A 23,719-nucleotide genomic window follows, 5' to 3' on the forward strand; every position below is an offset into this window, starting at 1 on the left:
GGCACTGTTATTTAATGTACAAATTGTTAAGACTTGGAATACGATAAATAACATTTCACATCATGAAAGACTCGTTCGAGAGCACGACATTTGTTTTCATTTTAAGAGATCTTGATCGTAATAACATATCATGTGATCAAGTACGCAAAAACGTGGATCCCAAATGTGATTAAGATGATTAAGTGTAAAGAAGATTAATACTATCAAACATATTCCAAGCTTACAAAGTACATATTCCTCTCTTACCACCAGGTTTAACATGTACGTACAGTATGTATGGTACAATTACTAATTTCAGGTAAATGTCTATAGAATTCACAGAGAAGCTAAATGTAAATAGAGGCTAGATATCTACGGACACAGTTGTTATGGTGATACATAAGTATTATTCCAATTTATTAAAAAATAACACCATATTTCCGTCTCTACAACATAAACATGATGTAAACATAATCAATGATAGGTAGTCAATATACCCTTGAGGAAGATGAAATCAACTAAACCAATGCAGGCTTTACAAGGCAAATATAGGGGGAATGCATCATTATGCAATGATTAGTTCATAATTACTTAGCAATAATGAAGAACGTCTGGTCGTTACCTTGCTAATGAGCATACGTTCGTTATAATCTTCATGTCCACTATGTATTTCTTATTTGTTATAATAGTGTACGCCTTTATTACTCTGCAGAATAGTTTTACCCGTATTATGACACGCATCCTGTGATAATGAATCATATAAAAGAAAACTTCGATATACGCTGTAGAAAAACCTTTAGTAGACTCTAATGTAACCTACAATATTGTTATAATCATCTTATACTCCAAATACTTAAATTACATGATAAATGAATTGATGGCTTTGCTATCAGTGGTCAAATGACATTTAAATTCGAGTAACATGTATCATGTAATGCGTGTGCGTGCACATTTTAGTACTTACCCAGACCGACGAGCGCTAAAAAAACACAATAAACCTGATATTAGAAACTGTGAAATATACTTTCGGTGGTGTAGCATGAACGAAACTCTAAATAAAGGACGCGCCTTCAATTGGGTTTCTCATATTTGTATTAAACAATTATGTATCCCTTTCTCGGTAGAGATAATAAACCTGTATTACAAATGTTTTAGTGTACAATATGAGTCAGACAGAGGATAATCTCATTATGCGGGCCTCTAAAGCATTTACATAACCTGGTGTGATCTGAAATAATGTTATTGAAATTTCATCCAAAATATGAAAAAGGTACATGATAATAAAACGGTAACGTTACTTTTTAGTAAAGTATAACTTAAACTTTGACGAATACCTATTTTTAATGCATGTGCGTGTCTTGCGAACCATATAGAATACATAACTAGTTTATAGTAGACTGAGGGGACATATATTTATAATACTTACATATGCTTGTATCTGCTTTTCTTCCTGAAAAAAATAGCATAAAGGTCATATTAGAAACAAACGTTGCTATTTGGTCTCTAAAATGGACGTACAAGTACAATTGTACAAATGCTGCTACTTTAGCCGAGCATTCCACAGTAATTGCCCTTTAACGTATTCTACTAGACAGGTTGTGTCATGTGTAAATATCCGTATTTGAACGTTTTTCTTTGCCTTTATTCTGAAAAGTAAACAAAAGCCGCCATTTATTTGTGCCACATAAAATATGCATAACCGACTTACTTAATCATACAGATACCAACAAACAAACATATATTTATATGTTCTTATATTTTTATTGAAACATAACATCCTAATGTGTCTGATATACTGGCGGATGGTTAAGTCGCATTAGCACAATTAACCCTTCCATCAGTCACATGGAAACGACAATCAGATGGTTATTTATTTCCTGTTTGTTTTCGCATCGACAGGTGTCATCAATACAGTTTCTCCGAAGGAAAAAATATGACGAAAATTGCTTGGGGTTATCAATCAAGTAGAAGGCGAACGTACTAGCATCTGAGTCTACGTTAGATAACAATTTATACCTCAGTGCAAAAATGTATTTCCATGTCGACAGATGTTGTTTGGTTTCATTTCCTATAACCATGGAAACTCCTTGATCCCAATCAACATTACCATCGGCATAGAGATAGACGCCGCTTATTAAAGAAAATCAGTTTCTCGATGTCAATTTACAATGATTGCAATTCAACATTTCCTATAAATATAGAACACTTTGGCGCCTTAGACATCACATTACCCTGCCATCAAGGACGAAGATGACACCAACATATTAAAAACACAACATGTTTTCACTATCGCCTCGGGCTGGTTAGGCTAATTTCCTACTAAAAATGTGGAAATTTTCATTATCATAAGCAATATCGACTAGGTACGTGATTGGTAGCCTTTTCCCAACCATGCTGATGTTAGTCACAAGTTTACAGTGCTGACTTAGCACAATTCCTATTCAGATAGTTCTCAATCAACAGTAACATCCCCGATTTCAACGATAAATTTCGTGCCTCGTGTATCTTATATACAATGGATACATCGTCATCTACGTGCAGCATGTGCGCAAATTTTGCGGAGAATACACGGTCGACAGCTCTAAGAAAAACTGTTATAAACATGAAGTGAAGTGGGATACCAAAGGACCGAGAGCACTGATGTTTTTGAATTATTGTAAAGCAGTATGTATTGTTGTGCTTTTGTATTACGCGCATATAAGCGCAGCGCCTACAACGGCAGTACATGTTAGCGTGTCTACGCTCTAATGCCATTGTCAGGTTAAAAATATGTGATCGCTGCTGTGTTATATATAATGATGCCAACATTGAAATGCGATTCTTCTACCTCGATAAAAATCCGCGAAATTTAAGTGATGCTATGTTTGCCTATTGTGATTTACGTGTGTGTCACATCTAAGCCGGCACGAATACGAAACGTACTATTCAAAACATGGTGTATTAATCCAGAAACATATCAAATTAAGCTCGTTTTTAAAAATATTAATGAATATAGCATCTAATTCTCTCGCGCTGGCTTTGATATTACCGGTGGTAATTTCTGTTTTTAATGCATCGATTTCGAAGTAGAAAGTTATAATTGTATTGATGATTAATTGAGTTGTGAGTCAGTCAGAACCGTCAGGAACTTCAATCAATGACATATAATTGTTTAGATCACCTATGTATCATTAGCAGTTTAAATGGCAGTGGCCACGGGGCAGCCATCGTGTTGGATTCGCTGAATTGAAGCTGATATCGATACCTAATTCAAATGTACCCACATCTAATTACTGAATACGGTGTGATTTATTTATATTTCATTAAATTCTTTCGCATTCGAAATAATTCGAACATCGTTATCAGCGTATTGCTCCAATGTTTGTTTCAAGTACCACCGCATTCCATCTGGATGGTGGTAGCGTCACCATCTAAGTCAGTACTATACCGCGCGATGTTTTAAGTGATAGTTTAAGCGCTACGGACTCCCACAACTGGTTGCTGATCGCAGTGAATTCAGTGTACTTATTTTTGAAATCTTTTCCATCCCACTGTAAGCACGAAGACATAGCAGTTTCGAATTTCTTTTGGGTTGCATTTGATTTTATTTTTACCGGTTAATCTTGTCAAGGGTGCTACGAAGTCTTCTACACTTTGATCCTTCGTGGAAACAACTCCGTATCTATCACGGGGGTTGTCAAATAATAATGTTTATATATTGTTTCAGTGACATTTCTTGACATTACATTCGTATTATCTGTTGGAGCAGGAACAGTTCGGATGACATTATAGTTTTGCCATCTAGTGGCAACACATTTAGGGTGGATGTTATAATGACTTTCAGCGGAGAAACTTCAACGCACGCATATCTGGAAACTACCTAAATTGGTCTAAACTGCCGAGACAAGCAGCAGTGCAGATTTATCCTGATCCGTGCATAATTTGTTTACGAACCTGGTTTTCCATACGGAAATTATAATCTTTGTGATTATGTTCTTGTTTACATCAATCAGTCAATATATGGTTCCCCCGTCCGGACGTAGTATCGACTTAGTTACGCATTTAACTTAACGGAACGTTTCCGAAACTTCAACATAGTTTAAGGCATCCTCAAGAAATGTTATCGTCAGCTCGATAATAAAACCCGATTTGAGCCCGCTCAAACGAAGATTAGTAACGTTATAATCCCGCTCCTCGAATAACTGCTCCGCAAGTAAATACAGTTTGCAAGCACGTAATGGGAGCCCGATGAGGAATATTGGTATATATTTCTTTGATTCACATGGACGAGTATTTGATCATATTTTAATCAATCCAAGAGGTGCTGTTGATATATATATATATATATATATATATATATATATATATATATATATATGAAGTCTACCTCAGCCCGTATAATTTCCCCAGAGATTCCAACATGATAATCATTCCTCAGGGACAGTCAGGGACTACATCGCGTCATAGGCGTTATAAACTACGTTGAAATTTAACTCGTGTTCTTGAATAAAAGAGGAAAGTGCATCTACGTTGCAATACCCGGCGAAAATAGTCAGTATAATAATTGGATCACATCAGGTTTTACACTCAAATGTGGTCCCAGCGAGTATATTTATCCAATTTACGACAAAGGCGAATTCCCTCAACGCAATTTTCCCACACGTGTCGATTGATATTTATAATTTCACAGGATCCATCAAGGCAACTTCGGTCAGTGTCAAGTTAAACATGTTATGATGCCAAAATAAGACTTAACGTGATACTCGACGGAGAAAATATATACATAAAGGTGAGGATGACAATGCAGCCAGTGGGTAGCTGAGCAGATCTGATCATCGTTGACAGACACAAATGATATTCACCCAGCGAAAAGCCTTTCGGATCTTGATGCGGATGTAAATAAACTTCTGAAATGCGTCGATACGTCGTAGCGTGATCTTGACTAATTCGGTTATATTTTGACGATCTAATAGTGAGCAGTACCGTGCTGAGAATCACTGGACAATAAACAAGCGATGGCAATCTTTATCGACAACGGAGAATATGCACAGACGGACATCGCCACGCGAAATAATGAAATGGTTCCTGGGGCATTCGCTTCGTATTTTCCCAATATATAGTCCGGCGCTTGTTGACGAGAAATATCCGAATCGTCATCAAGCTGGATAAATATTAAGCCCCATACAATCATTTACCAATATGAAGCTGTTTGATCATCAACTAAATTACTCCAACCGATCTTTAGAAGTACACTCCAAATTATAATTTTTACAAAATCATGAGATACCGCTCCGGTGGCCTAGTGGTTAGAGCGTCTGCCTCGAATGCGGGAGGTCAAGGGTTTGATTCCCGGCCGAGTCATACCAAAGACTTACAAAAATGATACTAGCAGTCCACTCGCTTTGAGTTCAGCATTAAAAGGTTAGTGTTAAGACTGGCGGGCATGGTGTCAGGATAATGTGACTGGGTGTGACATCATGCTACATGCCTGCGGCATGATACCCCAGTGCTAGACATCACTTTAAACTGCCACACTGCAGACATCGTAGCGTGATGACTACAAAATTGTTGAAGCTATGTTGACAATCCAAATCACCCACACACTCCAGACGCTAAATCGGAAAATACATGTGGATGGACAATTTATCGTTGAAAGGCGAATGCACCCATTGAATACTATGAGCAGGCTCATGTGCCTGGTTATATTCTAAGTCGTTGTCAACGCGTATGTTCTTTTAACAGCGTCAAATTAAGTTTGCCTTGTGAGTGCCAATTTTGGCAGACGCATCTGACTGCAACAAGGTCCCTGATGCTAACGTCAGTGCTAATATATAGGTGTATTACACTTTAACGTGCATTCTCAACGAACCTAATTTTAATCACTTTTCAAAATTTTTAATGACAATTGAATGTGTGCTCTTTAAATCGCCATCGGAATCTAATCTGACCCTAACGTCAATAAAACCGGCGCCCCCAAGGGCTCATCCGCTGATACCACCACCAACACTGTTGTCGCGGATTAGTGATCATGCAGATGTTGGCATTTTGTTATATATTATCATCATCATCTGTTATGTAGCTGCGTTTGTAACTGAGCTTCGTTAACGACCTCAGTGTATCATTTTCATGCAGTACATCCAACCGCTATATTGATGATTAACTCGCGATTAGATTACTAACATCTATTCTGACATTACACATTGTCATCTTTGAAAATTAACAACGAATAGATCCATCAGCAGTGACATCAGTGTATAACAACCAATCTGTGAGCACTGTACGAGCATTTCTAGTCACTAATAAAATATGGTTCATGGTACAGCTGATGGCGGAGCAGGTGCATGTGATACACGTCCATTGGTTGGCGATTTGTGGTGATAGGTAATGGGGCAGGTGAAGGTGGTGGCGTCGGGGATGGTGTTGGTGTTGATGCTCTCTTTAATGAAGTTAAAATTTATATTACCATCGCCAGATTAATAAAATTGACTACCTATATTGCCCATGAGATAATGGTGGCACAGGAATGAAATATAATCGCAATACCGCTCCGCAACGGCTTTCATCTGTGATAAAACTTTGTGTTGATTTATTATGATATGGACTTATACATGTTTGAAATGTGTCCTCTCTAGGGGCATTTAAATAATCTATATTGACGTGTATTTCTTCGAGACCGATGAGACCTTACTTATGATCGGTTATTTTCTTAAAATGCGACGGCAACATCGCCTTCGATCCTCACTATTCAACATTGCACTATAACCGATGAAGAAAATGTTAATTGCAAGCTACGTTATGTAGATGACTATGTTATATAAAATACCCCAATTGTCGATGGAAAAAATAGGATGAGCTGTGATAACGTCGCCAACAATCCGGGACCAAGTTCCAGGGCCAATAAATGTTTCCCTAATATGTGTATTCTACGGTTACCTTCGCGGGGTATTCCCGAAAAGAAATAACTTAGAAAGAGTTTTACAACTGACGGATCTTTCCATGTCGTTTTATCCAGCATGAACCATGGTTCCTTGCTTTGAAATACAGTTGTCTGAAACGCATCGCCGATCTCAGGATAAAATAAAATGTACCTTTTCGTATCTTTACCAAATTTTACTAAATTTGCCAAATAGCATTTTCTGGGCCTTGATCAAGTTTGTTTGTTTTAATTAAACTCCTCATATGTGCATAACTGGCTTTAATTGTGTATCGAATGACTCTGTCCATTCCTCCTCGCATTGTCTGGCATGGCTCTTATTGCATCTATTCGAAGCATCATATATCATTTGTGTCGGGGTCGGGTTTTCAGTGATTATATCCAGCCCTGGGGCCCGTTCGTAGGATCAGCACTTACGTCTTCTCCAACGACATCTTCCTGTTGACGAAACTAATTCATTGTGATGTTTGCTAAATTATTACATGGTGTTTATCTCCACCATTTTAGAGCTTATTACAATATTTCTCTCTCAGGTGTAAAGGATATGCAATAAGAATCTCACAGATGGCAGCATCAATTGATCCATGTAGAATAACCAGCCGTCCACATGTATTGAAAGAAAATACAACACGCGCGTTATAAATTCTAATAATCCTAGCACGATTGATAAAACTTTACTACTCACGGTAACATTTCCTAACCTGGGTGGATATGACGTTAATTTCCTGGGATCAACACTTTTATCAACCAAAGGTGTTCTCAAGGCGACATCAGTCGAGGTCTCGAGGGCACAGATGATCGACAACGACAGACGTCTCGTATATAACATTTGGTAGTCTATCCACCAAGACATTTCACTAAATACAATCCACTGAAGTTATTTACATGTAGTGCCTAGGATCATGTATATTTTTGTGGTTCCATAATTGAGGATAGGAAATTGGGCCTATCTGACTAATGACTATTTTTTGGTAAACAAAATATTGGATAACTATATTTTCTGTTTTTATAGTATATTTTAGGATAATTATTAAATGTATGTAAACATATTTACATGGATTTGAGTTCTGGACATTGATATGTCATAGGAAAATGTTGTCAACCTGACTTATTCAGGTATCGTACTAAATTTGAACTTTAAAAAAAATTACTCTTGTTTACAGCTTAGAATGTTCTCAAAATCTTGTTACCCTCATCGAGGCAAAACAGTTTTCACGGGAAAAGCATTGCCGAATTAAGCGCAGAGCAAACACAAACGATCCACAAGACATCATAGGAGCTAATTTATTGGAAACACTATGCTGGTACTACTAGCCATTCTGGAAGAACAACGACACTAATATGTTCATGGTGTTCATTGTTGTGGCCATGTTACAAATAAGAGTGACATACTTTTCATGTATGGTCAACTAGACACCATAAGACGTTTTATATTGAAAACCACGTATATGTATATCTTTTCCTTCAGGAGTAGCAATATTAAGATTTTCAACATGGAGGTTGTGATGGCCATAATATGGACATCATATTGACACGAATTTCATTTAGAATCTGACAGATATAATACAAGGTCTTCTTTTGAAACCACCATTTCAATATATCTGTTTGTTGAGCTATAGAGAGATTTTCAAGATATACGCTGTATCGGCTATAATGGAGATCAGATTGTCACCAATTTTCATTTTCGATCAATTAGTCGAACAAAGAGTCCGTCTAAATGTATTTATTGAGCAAAGTATTGTCGTTTTGCAACTAAGTAAAATTCTACTACTTTTCGAACAAACACAATAATTGGAATATATACTGAAGCAGGTGAAATGCACACGGGAAAATGGTTGTTTTGTAAGTGGTATAGCTATATGGATAATGACATGACAGAAAACTTGTTTGCATGTTTTATATCTTTCCAGATCATAAAGCGTATAATTAACAGTTGCAATGTTCGATTAAATACGACGTAAATTCGAGAAATAGTTTGTTTTTGTTTTAATAAATTCACTAGTCTTAGCAATTAAATAATAGTCTTATGCATTGCGTTTTTTCGTCTTAATGTGTGAAAGCGGATATCTCAATACTTACTCTTTCTTTTTTCTCTCTTTCTTCCTGAAATAATATAATATGTTTTTATATTAAAATGCAAGTGAAATGCGGGTCGTTAATTCCAGATATTATCCCACAATAGCGTTCATTTAAATTAAATTAGTACGGGGACTGTCCCGTATTTTAAACTACGAACTTTAAATTTCCGTCCAGTCCTTATTTTGATGAGACAAAAACATTTCCCTTATTAAAAACTATTTAAAACTATTTAAAACTACTAAGTACATACAATACCTCTAAATGTTTAACAAAACGTGCAAATTTGGTACTTAGACACAACATAACAGAGAAATAGACAGTGATTTGTCAGTGACGAATATAATCTCCATAACTGGCACAGTGCCCTCCTTCATAATACAACAAATGCAATGACATCCAAATGTGCACTTTATACTGTTTCCGTTTTTTTTTTTTTTTTTTTTGTTCTTTTTAACTAACTGAGCCCTCGAACGGCGCAAATAATATTAAAGACAAACTAGCACCATCTGATTCGAAATATTTGACAACTTGATTTCATTCTCTTTCACACGAGATTTCATATTGGAGTGGACACTTATAGTACATAGTAACATTTAAATAACTTATGGCAAACTAGGAGAATTAAATTCAAATTCAAGAAAGTACATTAGAGCATTCAACATTCGTTACGTAAGCATTATGAAGTTCGCGTTTTAGAGGGTGAGATTTATAACAATGATACATATTTGAAAGAGTATTCATGCAATATCCTGTGCCCTGTGAGCGAAGTATAATTATGTTATAATAAATATATATAATGCATGCACTTCGATATCACATTTATATGTTCCACTGGACAGTCAAATAAAGAGCTTTGTCTTGTTGCCCGTATTTCCGTGCGTGTTGGACTGCATCATAATGGTAACAAATGCATTCTGTTTTTCTTGCCAAGTTCTCATATGTTATACGCTTGTCACACAAGGATGCCTAATACGTGGTTGAAAATGAGTTGTTGTTGTTTTGGGTTTAACGCAATTTCCTGGCACAGGATAGGCAATACATTGCACCAACTATCATTGGCGGAGAACGAATCCGGAAGAAAAAAACAAACAGACGAGTACCATCGATCAACGATAACCTACTGGAAGCTCTATGATATAACCACATCGGCTAAGGCCGAGACTCGAATATTTCGGACAGAGGTCATCTGTAAAAACAAGCGCTTTGGACCACTCGGTCAACCGGGATTCCTGCATGAGAATAAATAAGGTAATAAATCGCACAGTCATGCTATCAATATCTTTTTCGCCTCTCAGTTTCCATTGAGACTGGCTGTCATTGTAACCGCGTGATATCTCATCTGGATAATTATCTAATATGAGAGATTCAATAAACAAAATAAGAGATTCCTGGTAGAAGGAGAGCATAATGAACAGAAAACATTGTAAAAATTGGCGAGAAATGTAAATTCTACCTCCACGGTGGCTGTCAGCCCACTTTCACCGTTCTTTTCACTACGGATCCCATTGCAATTTCTTTCTACATCTAAATTTTTAACAGTGTTATAAAGAGGAACTCCGATTAGACTAAAATGGAAATAAAAAGCAAACCAGAACCTTTCACTACCAATTCAACCAGAATAATAAAAAAACAACTGTGCACCCTTCCTTATTGCTTATTACAAATGTTTGATTTTACCACTATTATGATGAAATGCAAATTTAGTCCGATGTAGAAACGTGTGAAATATGTCAACAGGAATAACAAAATATAAAACATGGATCAAAAACTCAATACCCATCTTAAATTATGCTTAGTATTTCTGTATGACATATTGGTATTTAAACAAAGATTATTGTTCTCAAACGGTTTTTTTTTCTTTGTTTTTGCTTTCTATATATTATCATGCCCATAACAGCAGGATAATTGCCATTTGAAACTTTCATCAGACGTATGAACAAACGGTCTCATTATATTCGATCGAGACAACACATGAATTTGCATTTATCCTGAACGTTTAGACACTAAACGAAGAAAAACAACTTCATTGTATAAATGTGTTTCTTACGTCTGCTGTTTTAATAAAATCACAAACGTGTATGCACCTGAACGTCTCTTAATGAGTATGCAGTACAGTTCATCTATATAATATACGGTCTATCTATACACCAAAATCAACCAAACATTAATGTATACATATATGCATAGTGATGTCTCAATATTGGACGCTCTGTATATCCACACATAAGTGCCTATCTGTGTGTGTCTCTCTCTCTCTCTCTCTCTCTCTCTCTCTCTCTTTACATGTATAGGTTAATGCATTTGTATAGGGAAATAGGAACGAGTTGTTTAGATGGAAATATTGCACGACCTTGGTGGTGCAATATATCCATCCGATAAAACGAGGTCATATTTTCCCATAAAAATGCCGTAACCTATTTATTATATGCTCATTTGTTTATTCTTCCTAAGGCTTAATTATGTAAACAAAAATACGCTACACGAAACAAGATAACTGAATGTTTGCCGTATTCCAAACTAAATACACAAGCGTAGATTCATCCTTATTCAACAACAACATCATTAATGCGCATTTAACTCCACCCTGATAAATTTGAATTTAATTGCGCGCTAGACATAACTTTCGAAAGATTATTGCGTTTAGGTCTACTTAAAACTGAAAGTTGGAATCCTATTGTGAATAAATGTGAATTGCAACAACTTTTCCATTTGATCTGCAATGAATATATTTTGGCATTTTTGTATCTTCTACGACATTTTGTGATTATGGACTGGATATATGTGCCAATTCTACATGATGTACATCATATTTCAGCGGAGATGGAGCAGCGTGTTGTCATCTGCAAATGTGTTTCTGTTCTGCCATTGAATGTTTTAATTCATAATGTGGAAAAACATGAAATCATTCAAAAGCAATGATCAAAACGACGCTATGGAATATAATGTTTATTTCATTTTGAGTGCAGTAAGGAGCATGTCATTGTATTTGGAATATAGTTGAAATAACAATACAATTTCGAAATGCGTAATCAAGCTTGGGAACCCATGACATGGCTCATGTAATTCGGATTTGCAGAACTAAGAAAGTATATTTTGAGGACATTCAGGATGTAAAACTGTAAAATTCTAAGTATATTTTTTTTGCCGTTCTTATTAAGAGTAAAGGAGACATATTATGCCTTGTAACTTGCGTGCTATTTGTAGGTACCCACCAATTTTATGAAATCTGGCGTCTATCGCCAAAAATCAAACAAATATTGTATGAAAAAGTTAACGCGGAATGTAGCAAAGTAGCTGGTATGTGGCCATCCACGAAACGTGCTTTTTTCATTCAGAAAGAAATTTAGTCAACCAAAACGTAAAGCATCTGCTACACGAGTGTACATGATTTGTTTACAAAGTAGTTCCTAATACACTATTGGGCACATGTGTCCTGCACGTGAGTGCAATATGAAGGTGTGCAATATCGTAAAATACCGAACGATTCTGATTATGTAATATTAACGGAGAAAAATGAGCGTATAATAAATGCATGTATCCCTTCCATATCACACAGATTGTAGAAGTCGCAGTATACAACTGAAATTATGTTTGAAAAATCTTAGGGGAGGATATTATATAATTTGAAACTTATTTAGATATATTTATGAGAAGAATTAGTTTGAGTGTGTCATAATATCAAGGACAACATGTAGGTTTAGGGATATATGAATCAGCGAATGTCGCATTGGGTAGAAGTGATGAAGAAACGCAAACAGTAATTCAGTTAACAAGTTATATACAAGCAACAGACTGCTAGGTTAGCAGAATTCAACAGTAGAATAAAGTAGCATTCTACACTCGGAGTAAGAACACTTTCGCAATATGATTTCTCAGCTAAAGATAAGGTACCTGATTGCCAAAGATCAGAACATCTTATGCGTCTCTTAATTATTTAATAGGGATAAGCTTGGCAGAATCAGCAATAAATGACATAGAGCTTATCAAAATGAATGGTCCATATTACTCCAAAATAAAATCAGATAGAGGTTATGGTGACCCAACTACTGCATTGCTTTCAATGAAAAACTGTGACCATGATGTCTTTGACATAAAATCATTTCGAATAGCTACTAACTTTATTATATTGTTTGTTTTCAAACCTACAGCAGTCCTAAATGATGTGCCATTTCCTTAAAACTAAGTGAATTTAGGAAATTATAAGACGTGTATTTATCCGTTGAACATAGGAAGGGAAGCAAAAGCAGCAATTTATGAAATGTTCAACAAACACTTTATAATATATAGTGAACATTTAAGAGATACTTATATTAATATGAATTAAATCCAAAATAATACTAAATGCTCCATCACAAATATAAAATACAGAATGATTAGTAATCAATTTCAATAGTCTTGATTGTTATGATATTCCGAGGGTCTTGAAATTCCTAACGTGCCAAAATTATTGAATGTCCTGATGCACCACAATATTGCAATCCAAGCTCTCGTTGAATTATTTTTCACCAGTGCCAAGATATTTTGTTATTGTACAAACCTTCAATTGGTACCTTGTCTTTGCATTCAATAATTAAACGAAATAATTATTTTAGAATTGTATATGAACACAGTAGTACATTCTGATTCACAAACATTGATAAGAATAGGTATTTAAATTGCTTTAACTTAACCTCCCTTTATATACTTATACCGATGCTTTGCAACAATAGATTGTTCTGGATAACAAAACTTCTGATAGAAATTTCCACAAAGTCTTGAACTCAAATTGGAATAAGCTTCTTGTTTACTAGTTATAATCATGGCAAAACTTAAGCACAATCAGGCCAAACGTCAAGAACGCTTATCAAATAAATATACATAAGGTCATGATCAGTAATAACCCCAGTTTGACATGACCATATGTTCAGCAGGAGAAGCCATCAACATAGTTTACCACTGTATCGGCCATGTTGGATGTCAAAGCAGCATCATGTTAATCAGGGATCAATTAGCTCAAAAGATAAGTGTGTTTGCAAAGTTTTGTCTAAGTACTTTAGGAAAGGTATCCATGAAAACCTTGATATATGGGATTGACCACCAGATGTAATGAATACATTTTACTCCCTCGGATAGGTTTTCTTTGCTATGTGTGAAATTGATCATGTAAAAATAAAAATAAAGGGAGACATTGTATTTTGTTATTAGCATGGATCTAGATACGTAACTAAAGTGTACACGATACAGCATATATTTTTTACGATGTATCATTGAGCGGAAGTTTTGACATGAATGTATCGTACCTTTAAAGGTAGACCTGACCTGACACAGTGTCTTTATATGTTGCATCTAAAGAGCTAAAAAGTGCATATTTAGTACGTATTGGATAAAATCACGAATATTAATACTCACTCGTTCTTTTCTAGCTTTTTCTTCCTGAATGTATAAAATAAATGAGATATTAGACATGGTGAGGGTGCACATATTTGCAAATGCATTACCTGAACAGATAGATAAGCAATAATAAAAAAAACACTGTCGGGATTTTCTCGTGTTTTAGTCTCTGAATTTTAACTTTTCTTTCTTTATTGTATCATGCTGACATAAACGAGCAACGCGCTACATAGATTGCTGCCATGCATTGCATCTAGTTATTTAGGTAAAATGTGGTTATTAAAATATAACCACAAAAGTATAAACGCATGATAGTTTCGCTAAAAGCATGTGGTAAAATCTTGCAAACAGAATATAATACCATAAACTTCCGCGATTAATTTGAAATGAGTAACCACATAATAAGTTTGTCATACATTCAAACTTTTCCGTCTTTTCTTAGCCGAAAGGGATACGGAATAATGGGCTAAAAGGTTAATACGTAACTTCAAATTCCGTTGGCACAATGTGAATATGTATACGTCCAGAAACAAACAAGCAAACGTTTTCAATAATTATCATCATCTCATGAAACGTTCTGGTTACTACGGTACATACAACGACGAATCATCAAATCTGCACTTTCTGGTTGGACAGAGCAAACAAATAATCTTAATAGACCCAAGGTAGTGTTTTAGTCCAAACTGTTAATGAGTACCTTGTATTTCCATTTAATACTTTACATAAATAATAGTTTTATAAATTTATCTTAACACAGTAGTAAACGCTGATACCCCAAAAAACTGATATGAATCAATATTTAATATTTTTTTTATTTGACCTCCATTTAAAATGCGTGAAACCATATTATGTAGCAATATATTGTTCTCAATAACCGAACTGACTGATGTAAGATTCCACTAACTATTAAACTCAAATTGGAACAAAAATATTGTTTACTAGCTGCAATCATGACAAAAAGACATACACCATTTTTAATCACCATCAAGACAAACATCAGGTACGCAATACAAATAAAATATACTCAACAACATAAATAAGAAAAAGTCCAAGTTCGTACGATCATATGATCAGCTGGAATAGCGATCACAAGCTTTTGCCACTGCGACGGCAATATTGGATGTCCGAGGGGTACCATGTTCATCAAGGATCAATTATCTCAAAGGACAAGTGGGTTTGCACAATTTCATGAAAATCACGTAAGTTATTTAGGAAAAGTATCCATGAAAAACCTTGAGCTAACGGATAGATCAGCAGAGATATTTAATACATTTTCAGAGGCTCAAACAAATTTTCCTCAATGTGTCATTAAGCGCACTTTCATCTATGACAAGTTTTGCCATAAATATAGTAGAGGGGTGCAGTATGTATACTGGACGATGTCTGATAGACTGCACAACATACGTTTTAGCAAATTTGCTATGAAATATGTACATTTTGGACAGTTTACATTTATAGATAGGCCTATTTTCACCATATTAATTTTGATTGATGTGTATTAAAGAAGATTTCTTCAGATCTGAACATTAATGTATCTACGACCATGCTTATTGTTGAGGACGTCTCATGATTTTGAGTCACACCATATCATTCAGTAAATGTTTTAGAACTTTGTCTTTCACATTTCAATTGGTTTAGGATTGCTTTCATGTATGTGTTCTGGAGGAATATGAAGAAATTAGATATCAATAATTATACTTTCTTTTTTTCTCTCTGTCTTCCTGAAAGAATATAATGAATGTGATATTAGCAATCGTAATTTAAACTTCACTTATTTCCTCCCAAAACAGAGAACAGACATGCATGCACATATTCGTAAATGTAAATATAATGCAAGTTATTGCTTGAACAGAGGATTTGTGCCTCGTATTTATATATCCAAATTCCAACTTTCTCTCATTTCTTTATTTGGAAGAAATAGCAATGCACCAAGCACAGTGTTTCCGCCATAAAATACTTTTAAATGATTAGCTAAGAGTGCATATTTTGCAACTTAGATACAAACTGTATACAAATAGATTTTCGGTGACTAGCATCATCTCTTTTAATTGGTACAGTGCTCTGTTGGTTACATGGTCACAATAAAGGAAAACATTCCCGACATCAAATACTAGAGTTTGTGTTTTGTTTTACTTTATATTATTGCGCCTCCAGACTGTACATACAATATAATAAAGACATGAGAGCCTAAATAAGAACAGGTGTGCACTGTAGGATACAATTACTCATAACGGTATGGATCGTAGTAGAATATATTTACCAAATACCTTTTAGCGATGATATAGTAGCTTATGCAAAAATTCATGATGTGTAAGTATTTTTTAAAACATATGTATTAATACTTATTCTTTATTTGTTCGCTCTCTATTCCTAAAAGGATATGATGAATCTGATATTTGACACGGTGAAATAAACTTCGCTTATTTGCGCTGAAAACAATAGTGCACACAGAGGCTCATATTCGCAAATGGCAATACGCTGTACGTCATGACTTGAAACGATTATTCAAGAATTATGGTGATTTTAACTAATCTATAATAGGGTACTCTCGTATTTAAAACTCTGAATTTCAGATTTTCTGTCTTTTCTATACACTGAAGAGATAAAAATTAAGGAGATGCAAAGTTTTCCGCAATATAATACTCCTAATTGTTTATGAAACGGTACGGCCTGATGCTGGTTATTACTAGAAATAACATGTCAGACATCTCAGTTTCAAATATATATTTGTTACAGCCTGTCCCTTGTTCTTTCACTCTTTTCGCCTTCAAACGGTTAGAGCGTCCACCTCGGATGCTGGAGTGTTTGATCCCCGGCCGAGTCATACCAAAAGAGTTTAAAAATGGTACGAACAGGTACCTCGCTTGGCGCTCAGCATTAAGGGGTTAATGTTAGGGCTGGTCGGCCTGGTGTCAGGATAATGTCACAGGGTGGGACTTCAGGCTATATGTCTGTGGTATTATGCCCCCAGTAGACATCACTATAAACTGCCACACTGCAGACATCGTACCAATATGACTGGACAATTGTTAAAGCAAAGTTTAAAAAATCCAAATCCAAAGTCTGACATGTCACGACAGACCCTAACAAATATGATACTGAGATAATTAGTGGTGGCGGTGAGGGATTATATATTGGAATATGTATCCACTGTGAAATATTACTCAGCTGGTTTTGTAAACCATTCGCGCGGTAATCTCGTGCTGTCGTGGATGGTATTAACAATTAATTTAACGACAACTGTTGCAGGGTGTTATAACCGGAAAAGTAAATATGATCCACGTAAACTTGAGATGAACGTTAGTCCGAACAGACGTCGGTTCGGATCAAGCATATGTCAATGATATATTCGCGAGAGTGGCGTCAATGACTTTTACGACGACCACCCGATTTATACAATGAGCAATACAAACGGCTCATTCAAAGACATAACTGCTTGTGACATTGTGGTACCAAGGCAGATTCAAATTATTTGTACATCAGCATATTCAATGGTAATGTATGCCATCACTGTGTAGACTATTGGCACATCAACATATTCAATGGTATTGTACGCCATCACTTTGTAGACTATTGGCGCATCAGCATATGCAATGGTACTGTACGCCATCACTTTGTAGACTATTGGTACATCAGCATATGTAATGTTATTGTACACCATCAGTTTGTAGACTATCGGTACATCAGCATATGCAATGGTACTGTACGCCATCACTTTGTAGACTATTGACACATCAGCATAGTCAAGGGTATTGTACGCCATCACTTTGTAGACTACTGGCACATCATCATATTCAATGATATTGTACGCCATCTCTTTATAGACTATTGGTACATCAGCATATTAATGACTTTTGAAATTTATTCCAAACCAGTATATACATTTGGAGTAATGATATGACATCTGGGATTATTTGGAATATACATCACAATGCTGTAATTTTGAACTTTCTCATTTGTAGTCTAGTGAAATGAATTGTCTGTTGCATTTTCCTTGCTGAATTTGTTTATATTTTTAGTTCGAGATCTAGAGTCGTAACAACGGCAATGACAATATTTTCAAGATGGATGTCATTGTGCCATACCTTATGTCAGAATGACACCATTTCTAGTTAGTACTTATATACTATACGTCGTAAGAAGGTCTTCGGTGAAAGCACAATGTCGACTTGACCAGTCATTCCGAATAAGTAGTTATTTTAAGCTTGTCAAGATGGCTACTGACAAACATATTAGGAGCACTGTTGGCGTTATTTTCATTTAAAACCAAAAAACATCAAAATACGTATTTCAGTGCAATCGCCGTGCTGATATAACCATTGATTCAGGATACATATTGATAACATGATTTTCAGGTTGGCCGCAGTGGCATGCATATTCGAGGTATTATGGCACTGTTAGGACCAACGTATGTTCGTACGACCATCCACTCAAGAGGAGTAGTTATAACAATAATTCCACGATAGCCGCTGTTACGTATTTTATAAAGAGCAACACATTCATTGTCCTGACTGACGGACTAGCAAAGTAAAAGCAAACAGTTGAGCTACTACCGTCATATTTCCAGTGGGGAAATCGAGCGCAAATTTAGATAACACGTATTTGCCGTGAGAGGGAGGATGTAGCATGTATATATTTGACGATGTTCTGTCCAGAGGTTTATACAGTATTTAATATCTATGGAACGAAGTACATGTTATACAATTTACCATTTATAGAGTAATTAGGGTCATCAATTTGATTTCTGTCTGATGTGTTTTGAAACATAGGTATTAGGTACATATAAACAAAGCTTTCAATTAGGATTCATTTAATGTTTTAGAATCAATTATACCATGGACAACAACGAAGGTCACACACGTACACCTTTCGTTGTTGTGACATTTACATTTTAACAACGACTGGGCTAATTTATACTCAAGATACGCATCCCGTATGTTTTGTTGAATAGGATAAGAAAGCGTTGCCAGTATATCTAAGAATTTATTCCAGACACTGAAGTAAGTTGTAAGGCTACATTTTCCTTCTTGTGATCTTGAAATGAGAGATATAACAAAATAATTTTAGTCACAGTATATATTTATAAAAAGTGCAACTAATTATCATTTCAAGGTTTGTAAAGTTATGGGCCGGGAAGTCAGTAATTTAACAGGATGTACAGCTGGTCGGACAATGCTCTATTATGATAAGCAAATCATGAATCAAAGGTATAATCCGTTAGTCCATAAAAGTGACCATTTGAACATATTTACTAAAGGAAGGGCGCTAGTTATTTTTTTCTGACAAAAGTAATAAATGCGCGATATAGAAACAATAATCATTCCTTGGTCAGTGGCAAACACGAGGAACATTTGGCGAATAATTATTTTTCATAAATCTCTTCGTCTTAGAAATCATATAATAACTGGAAGTAATGCATGATGTGTGCTTATTTATTAAATGCAGTTATAATTGTACCTACTCTTTCTTTTTTCTCTCTTTCATCCTGCAAGAATAGAATACATCTGATATTAGTCAAGATGACATAAATAATACATATTTGCTCCCAAACAAGAGAGTTGATACGCATGCACATATTCGTCATATTCGTCAATGGAAATACAGTGCAAGTCACACTGTGTAAGTCATTACATGAACAAGTAATCCACATATGTTGTCGTTTTAACTAATCTATTGTAGGGTTTGTCTCGTATGTAAATCTTTGAATCGCAACCATTCTGTCCTTTCTTTATCCTGTAATGTTTCAGCGATTAATTACTTCTGCTTTTGGGCAACAAGTACAGTGCGCTGCTAATTACAACGACAAAAAAAAAAACGGCAGACTGCCCATTATCAAATCGGCGCTGCCTCTCTGCAGTTTGTGTTTTATTCTTGTTTCGCTGCATTTTCCTTCAAACTGTGCGTATTATTATCATGTCACTCATCACTCAATTGTCATGTGGACTGATAGAAGAAAAACGAACTACAGTTGCGTTAAAGTGCGCTCAGGAAAGTAGGCAAACAAGAAGAATATTGTTTTATATCGGAATAGTGTAACGGTTTCAAATATTCTTATCTGCTTATTTTATCGTAGACATTAGCAGTCATTCTGTTTTCCAAATAAATGCTTTTTCTTCAGTATTTGATTATTTTTTTTATTTAAAAAATGTTTTATTCCACAAATGCCTGCAGAACCCCTCTCGTTACACTACAGTATATCATAAATGATTATTTCCGTTATGTCGATATCATTTAAAAAAAGGAAACAAAAATGTTGATCAAGCTCATATGACGGCAAATGATTTTTCAGTGCATTGGTACAAGTGCCCAGTGTATGGTTACTTCTTACACAAAATAATGATAAAAAAGTGTTTTGTGGATGTGCTGGTGTGGATATTCTTGAAAAACAAATCATGATCTGATTAGACAACTTGACCAGGATTCCTTACTGTTGTCATCATGGAAAAGGAATACATTATAAATTATGCAACGACGACGCTATTCTACTTAAATGAACATTACACACTTGATACGTATTCGAGAAGACAATCCTCAGTTGATATTTGAATATTAGAAGGAAGGACAAATACAAATTTGCACTTTTTATAACAGTTCATGTTACACTATGAGTTTTCTGATCAATCTGGATACACTTCTCTAAAAGTTTTTGGCACCGTCAACTGCAACATTTTTTCTCAAAGCTGATTGTTTCATTTTTCTTCATGTGTGACACAGACTTACACGAGATAATAATCGGAACTGATATATATATATATATATATATATATATATATATATACAACGTGATAACTTGTACGACTATAGTCGCGTGCACGCAGGCACGTTCGACTATAGTCGCGTGCACACAGGCACGTTATCGTCTCTCTCTCTCTCTCTCTCTCTCTCTCTCTCTCTCTCTCTCTATATATATATATATATATATATATATATATATATATATATATATATATATAGACTGGCTGATATAGCTAATTCAAAACTGCATGATTCTGACGAGAATTCGTTGTAATTTTCCCACCGAAATATGCGGATGCGGGAGGTCGCGGGTTCGAACCCAGGCCAAATCATACCAAAGACTTATAAAAATGGTACCAGCAGCTACCTCGCTAGACGCTCAGCATTAAGTGGTTAGTGTTAGGACTGGTCAGGATAATGTAAATGGGTGGGTCATGACCGCTATATATCCGCTGCATGATGTTTGTACGTCACCTTTAAGAGCAAAACCATTGCGTTTATCACGACATAACTAATGTGCTGAGTACTACGTATGTATTTCAAATATAAAAATTACCCGCTACATAACCTTTACTTGTAGGACAAAGTAAGTAGCTTTTGTTGTTGTTGTTGTTGGTCTGGTTAACGACATTCCTCAGTGAAAGATAGGCTATACATGGCGGCAAGTATAACTGGTGGAGGAAGAACTACGGGAAAAAAATCTTTAAGAACCACCAACCCAAGGGTTTCTACTAGCAAGCTTTGTCACATACCAACACTGGCCGAGTCTGAGAGTCGAACCCACTCTGACAGAGGTGAGATGGCAGTGATCGGTAAAGGTGAGCGCTTCAAAACACTATGCCCCTCTTAAGAACCATACTAGTGGAAACCTTATCGCAGTATTACGTTTCATTCAGAAGTGGCAATAACAAGATTTTCAAGATGGCTATATTGGTGCCCATATTTGACCTGTACATCTGTCTAATCTATGCTTCAGCATCGCACACCTAGAATCTTGTCTTTGTACATAAAGTCTGGTCTTACTTTTGACAATTTAAATATTCAATAAACAATCAATTGTTAAAATATCAGGAGTCAGTTTTTGCTATAAATTTCAAAACTAGTGCGTAATTTCATTTTTTAGATCAATGACGGGTCAGATGATGCGATTGTGGTGCATACAGTATCTGCTGAAAATTGCCAATTTGTTTTACATACGGCCATTACGAGGGATACCGTAAGTAACGACTAGGATTGCCTTGGAAAATCACAGTACCTACCGCTGGCATATTATACTTGATGGTGAAAACATTTTGGACGGAATGCTGAGATTGTATATGAATCTGGTGTGCAAAGTGACACCAAACATAACAGAGTGGGGCAATCCATGTACTCTTCCGAAGACATCGTAAAAGTGAAAAACAATGATAACAAACTGGGATGCACGAGATCAAAAGAACGTTTCAACATGAAAATAAAAAAGTAAGGAATATAAAATAAACATTGGGATGCCTTACGTTTCGAACTCGCGACCTCTTGTTTGGCAAGCGGGAGTAATAAAGAAAGTTTCCACATAAAAATAAAAAAGGAAAAGAAATGATACAAAATTGGGATGCCGCGAATTTCAGACTCAGGACCTCGTGTTTGGCCGGCATTAGTCATAAAGAAAGATTCATTATAAATGATGTACCGCGAATTTCGAACTGACGACCTTTTGCTTGGCAGACTTTAATCTAAAAGAACCTTAGTAGATAATGGGGGCGAACCTAGTTTCTTCCAACGTTTCAACGTAAAAACAAAAAGTAAAAAAATAAAAGTAAAAAATTCGGATGAGCGAGTTTCAAAGAAAGATTCAACCTTAAAATCTAAGAAAAATAAAAATTATAACCAGATTAGGATGTTGCGAGTTTCTAATCCGTTACCTCTTGTTTGGCAGACCGGAGTCATACAAGAAAGTTCCAACATAAGTGTATAAAAAGAAAACTGGAAGCGCGAGTTGAAAAGAAAGTTTCAATATCAAACTAAAAGAAAAAAAAAAGAAAACAACAAAATGGGATGTGCGATTTTAAAAGAATGTATGCACATACAAATTAAAACAGAAACAAATATAAAATATAAAAGAAAAATTCGGATGCCTTGAAGTTCGAACTCTCGACCCCTTGTTTGCCAAGCGGGACACACAAATACACAGATAAATGCGGATGTTTATATACAATATTGCAGCTGTTGAACGAAGATCATAAAGTATCCTTTAGTGAATAGTATGGAGATAGTGGATCAGGATTGTGGTTTCAATTTCGTTTTAATCTTGCTTAATAGTTTGCAACATGATGTTAAGTATGCATAATCGATCATTCTGGTCTATTTTATCAGGTTTTTAAAGGAATGTGTAAAGTCTCAAATATAAACACGATATGGGCAACATTTACTGGTAGAGAATGCAGAACATCATATTGTTTGGTCATTTCGAATAACTGGTACAAATATCTGTTTTGCAAATTTTCAGCATGGTTTTAATATTGATAACCACACACATTCTGGGGCATGAATATGACATACGATTTTTCAGAATGCCTACATTTATACAAACAGTACCTTGAGTTTAGTCAATCATAATCTTGTCAAATGTTTCTCCGCAACTTGAATTACTACATTTTTGACAGT

General features: G+C 35.5%; 1 protein-coding gene across 5 annotated transcripts in view; it reads right to left on the reverse strand.

The window, feature by feature from the left end:
* Positions 1–868: 868 nt before the first annotated feature.
* LOC149774139 (E3 ubiquitin-protein ligase TRIM56-like) overlaps positions 869–23,719 on the reverse strand; it is an 80,820-nt gene continuing 57,969 nt past the window's right edge. For 4 of the 5 annotated variants that reach the window (XM_089945817.1, XM_089945818.1, XM_089945816.1 and 1 more), the window contains 5 exons: positions 19,803–19,826; positions 14,360–14,383; positions 8,972–8,995; positions 1,406–1,429; positions 869–958 (listed from right to left, as the gene is read on the reverse strand). In XM_089945817.1, the coding sequence (XP_089801943.1) occupies positions 887–958; positions 1,406–1,429; positions 8,972–8,995; positions 14,360–14,383; positions 19,803–19,826 (168 nt within the window). In that variant the 3' untranslated portion in view covers positions 869–886. Of the gene's footprint in view, positions 959–1,405; positions 1,430–8,971; positions 8,996–10,424; positions 10,496–14,359; positions 14,384–19,802; positions 19,827–23,719 lie in introns of those variants that run through there. The other variant, XR_016417030.1, reaches the window with a different exon arrangement.

This window comes from Sinohyriopsis cumingii, unplaced genomic scaffold, assembly GCF_028554795.1.
Source record: "Sinohyriopsis cumingii isolate HCF-2022 unplaced genomic scaffold, ASM2855479v2 utg000426l, whole genome shotgun sequence".
NCBI classification, from domain to species: Eukaryota; Metazoa; Mollusca; class Bivalvia; order Unionida; family Unionidae; genus Sinohyriopsis; species Sinohyriopsis cumingii.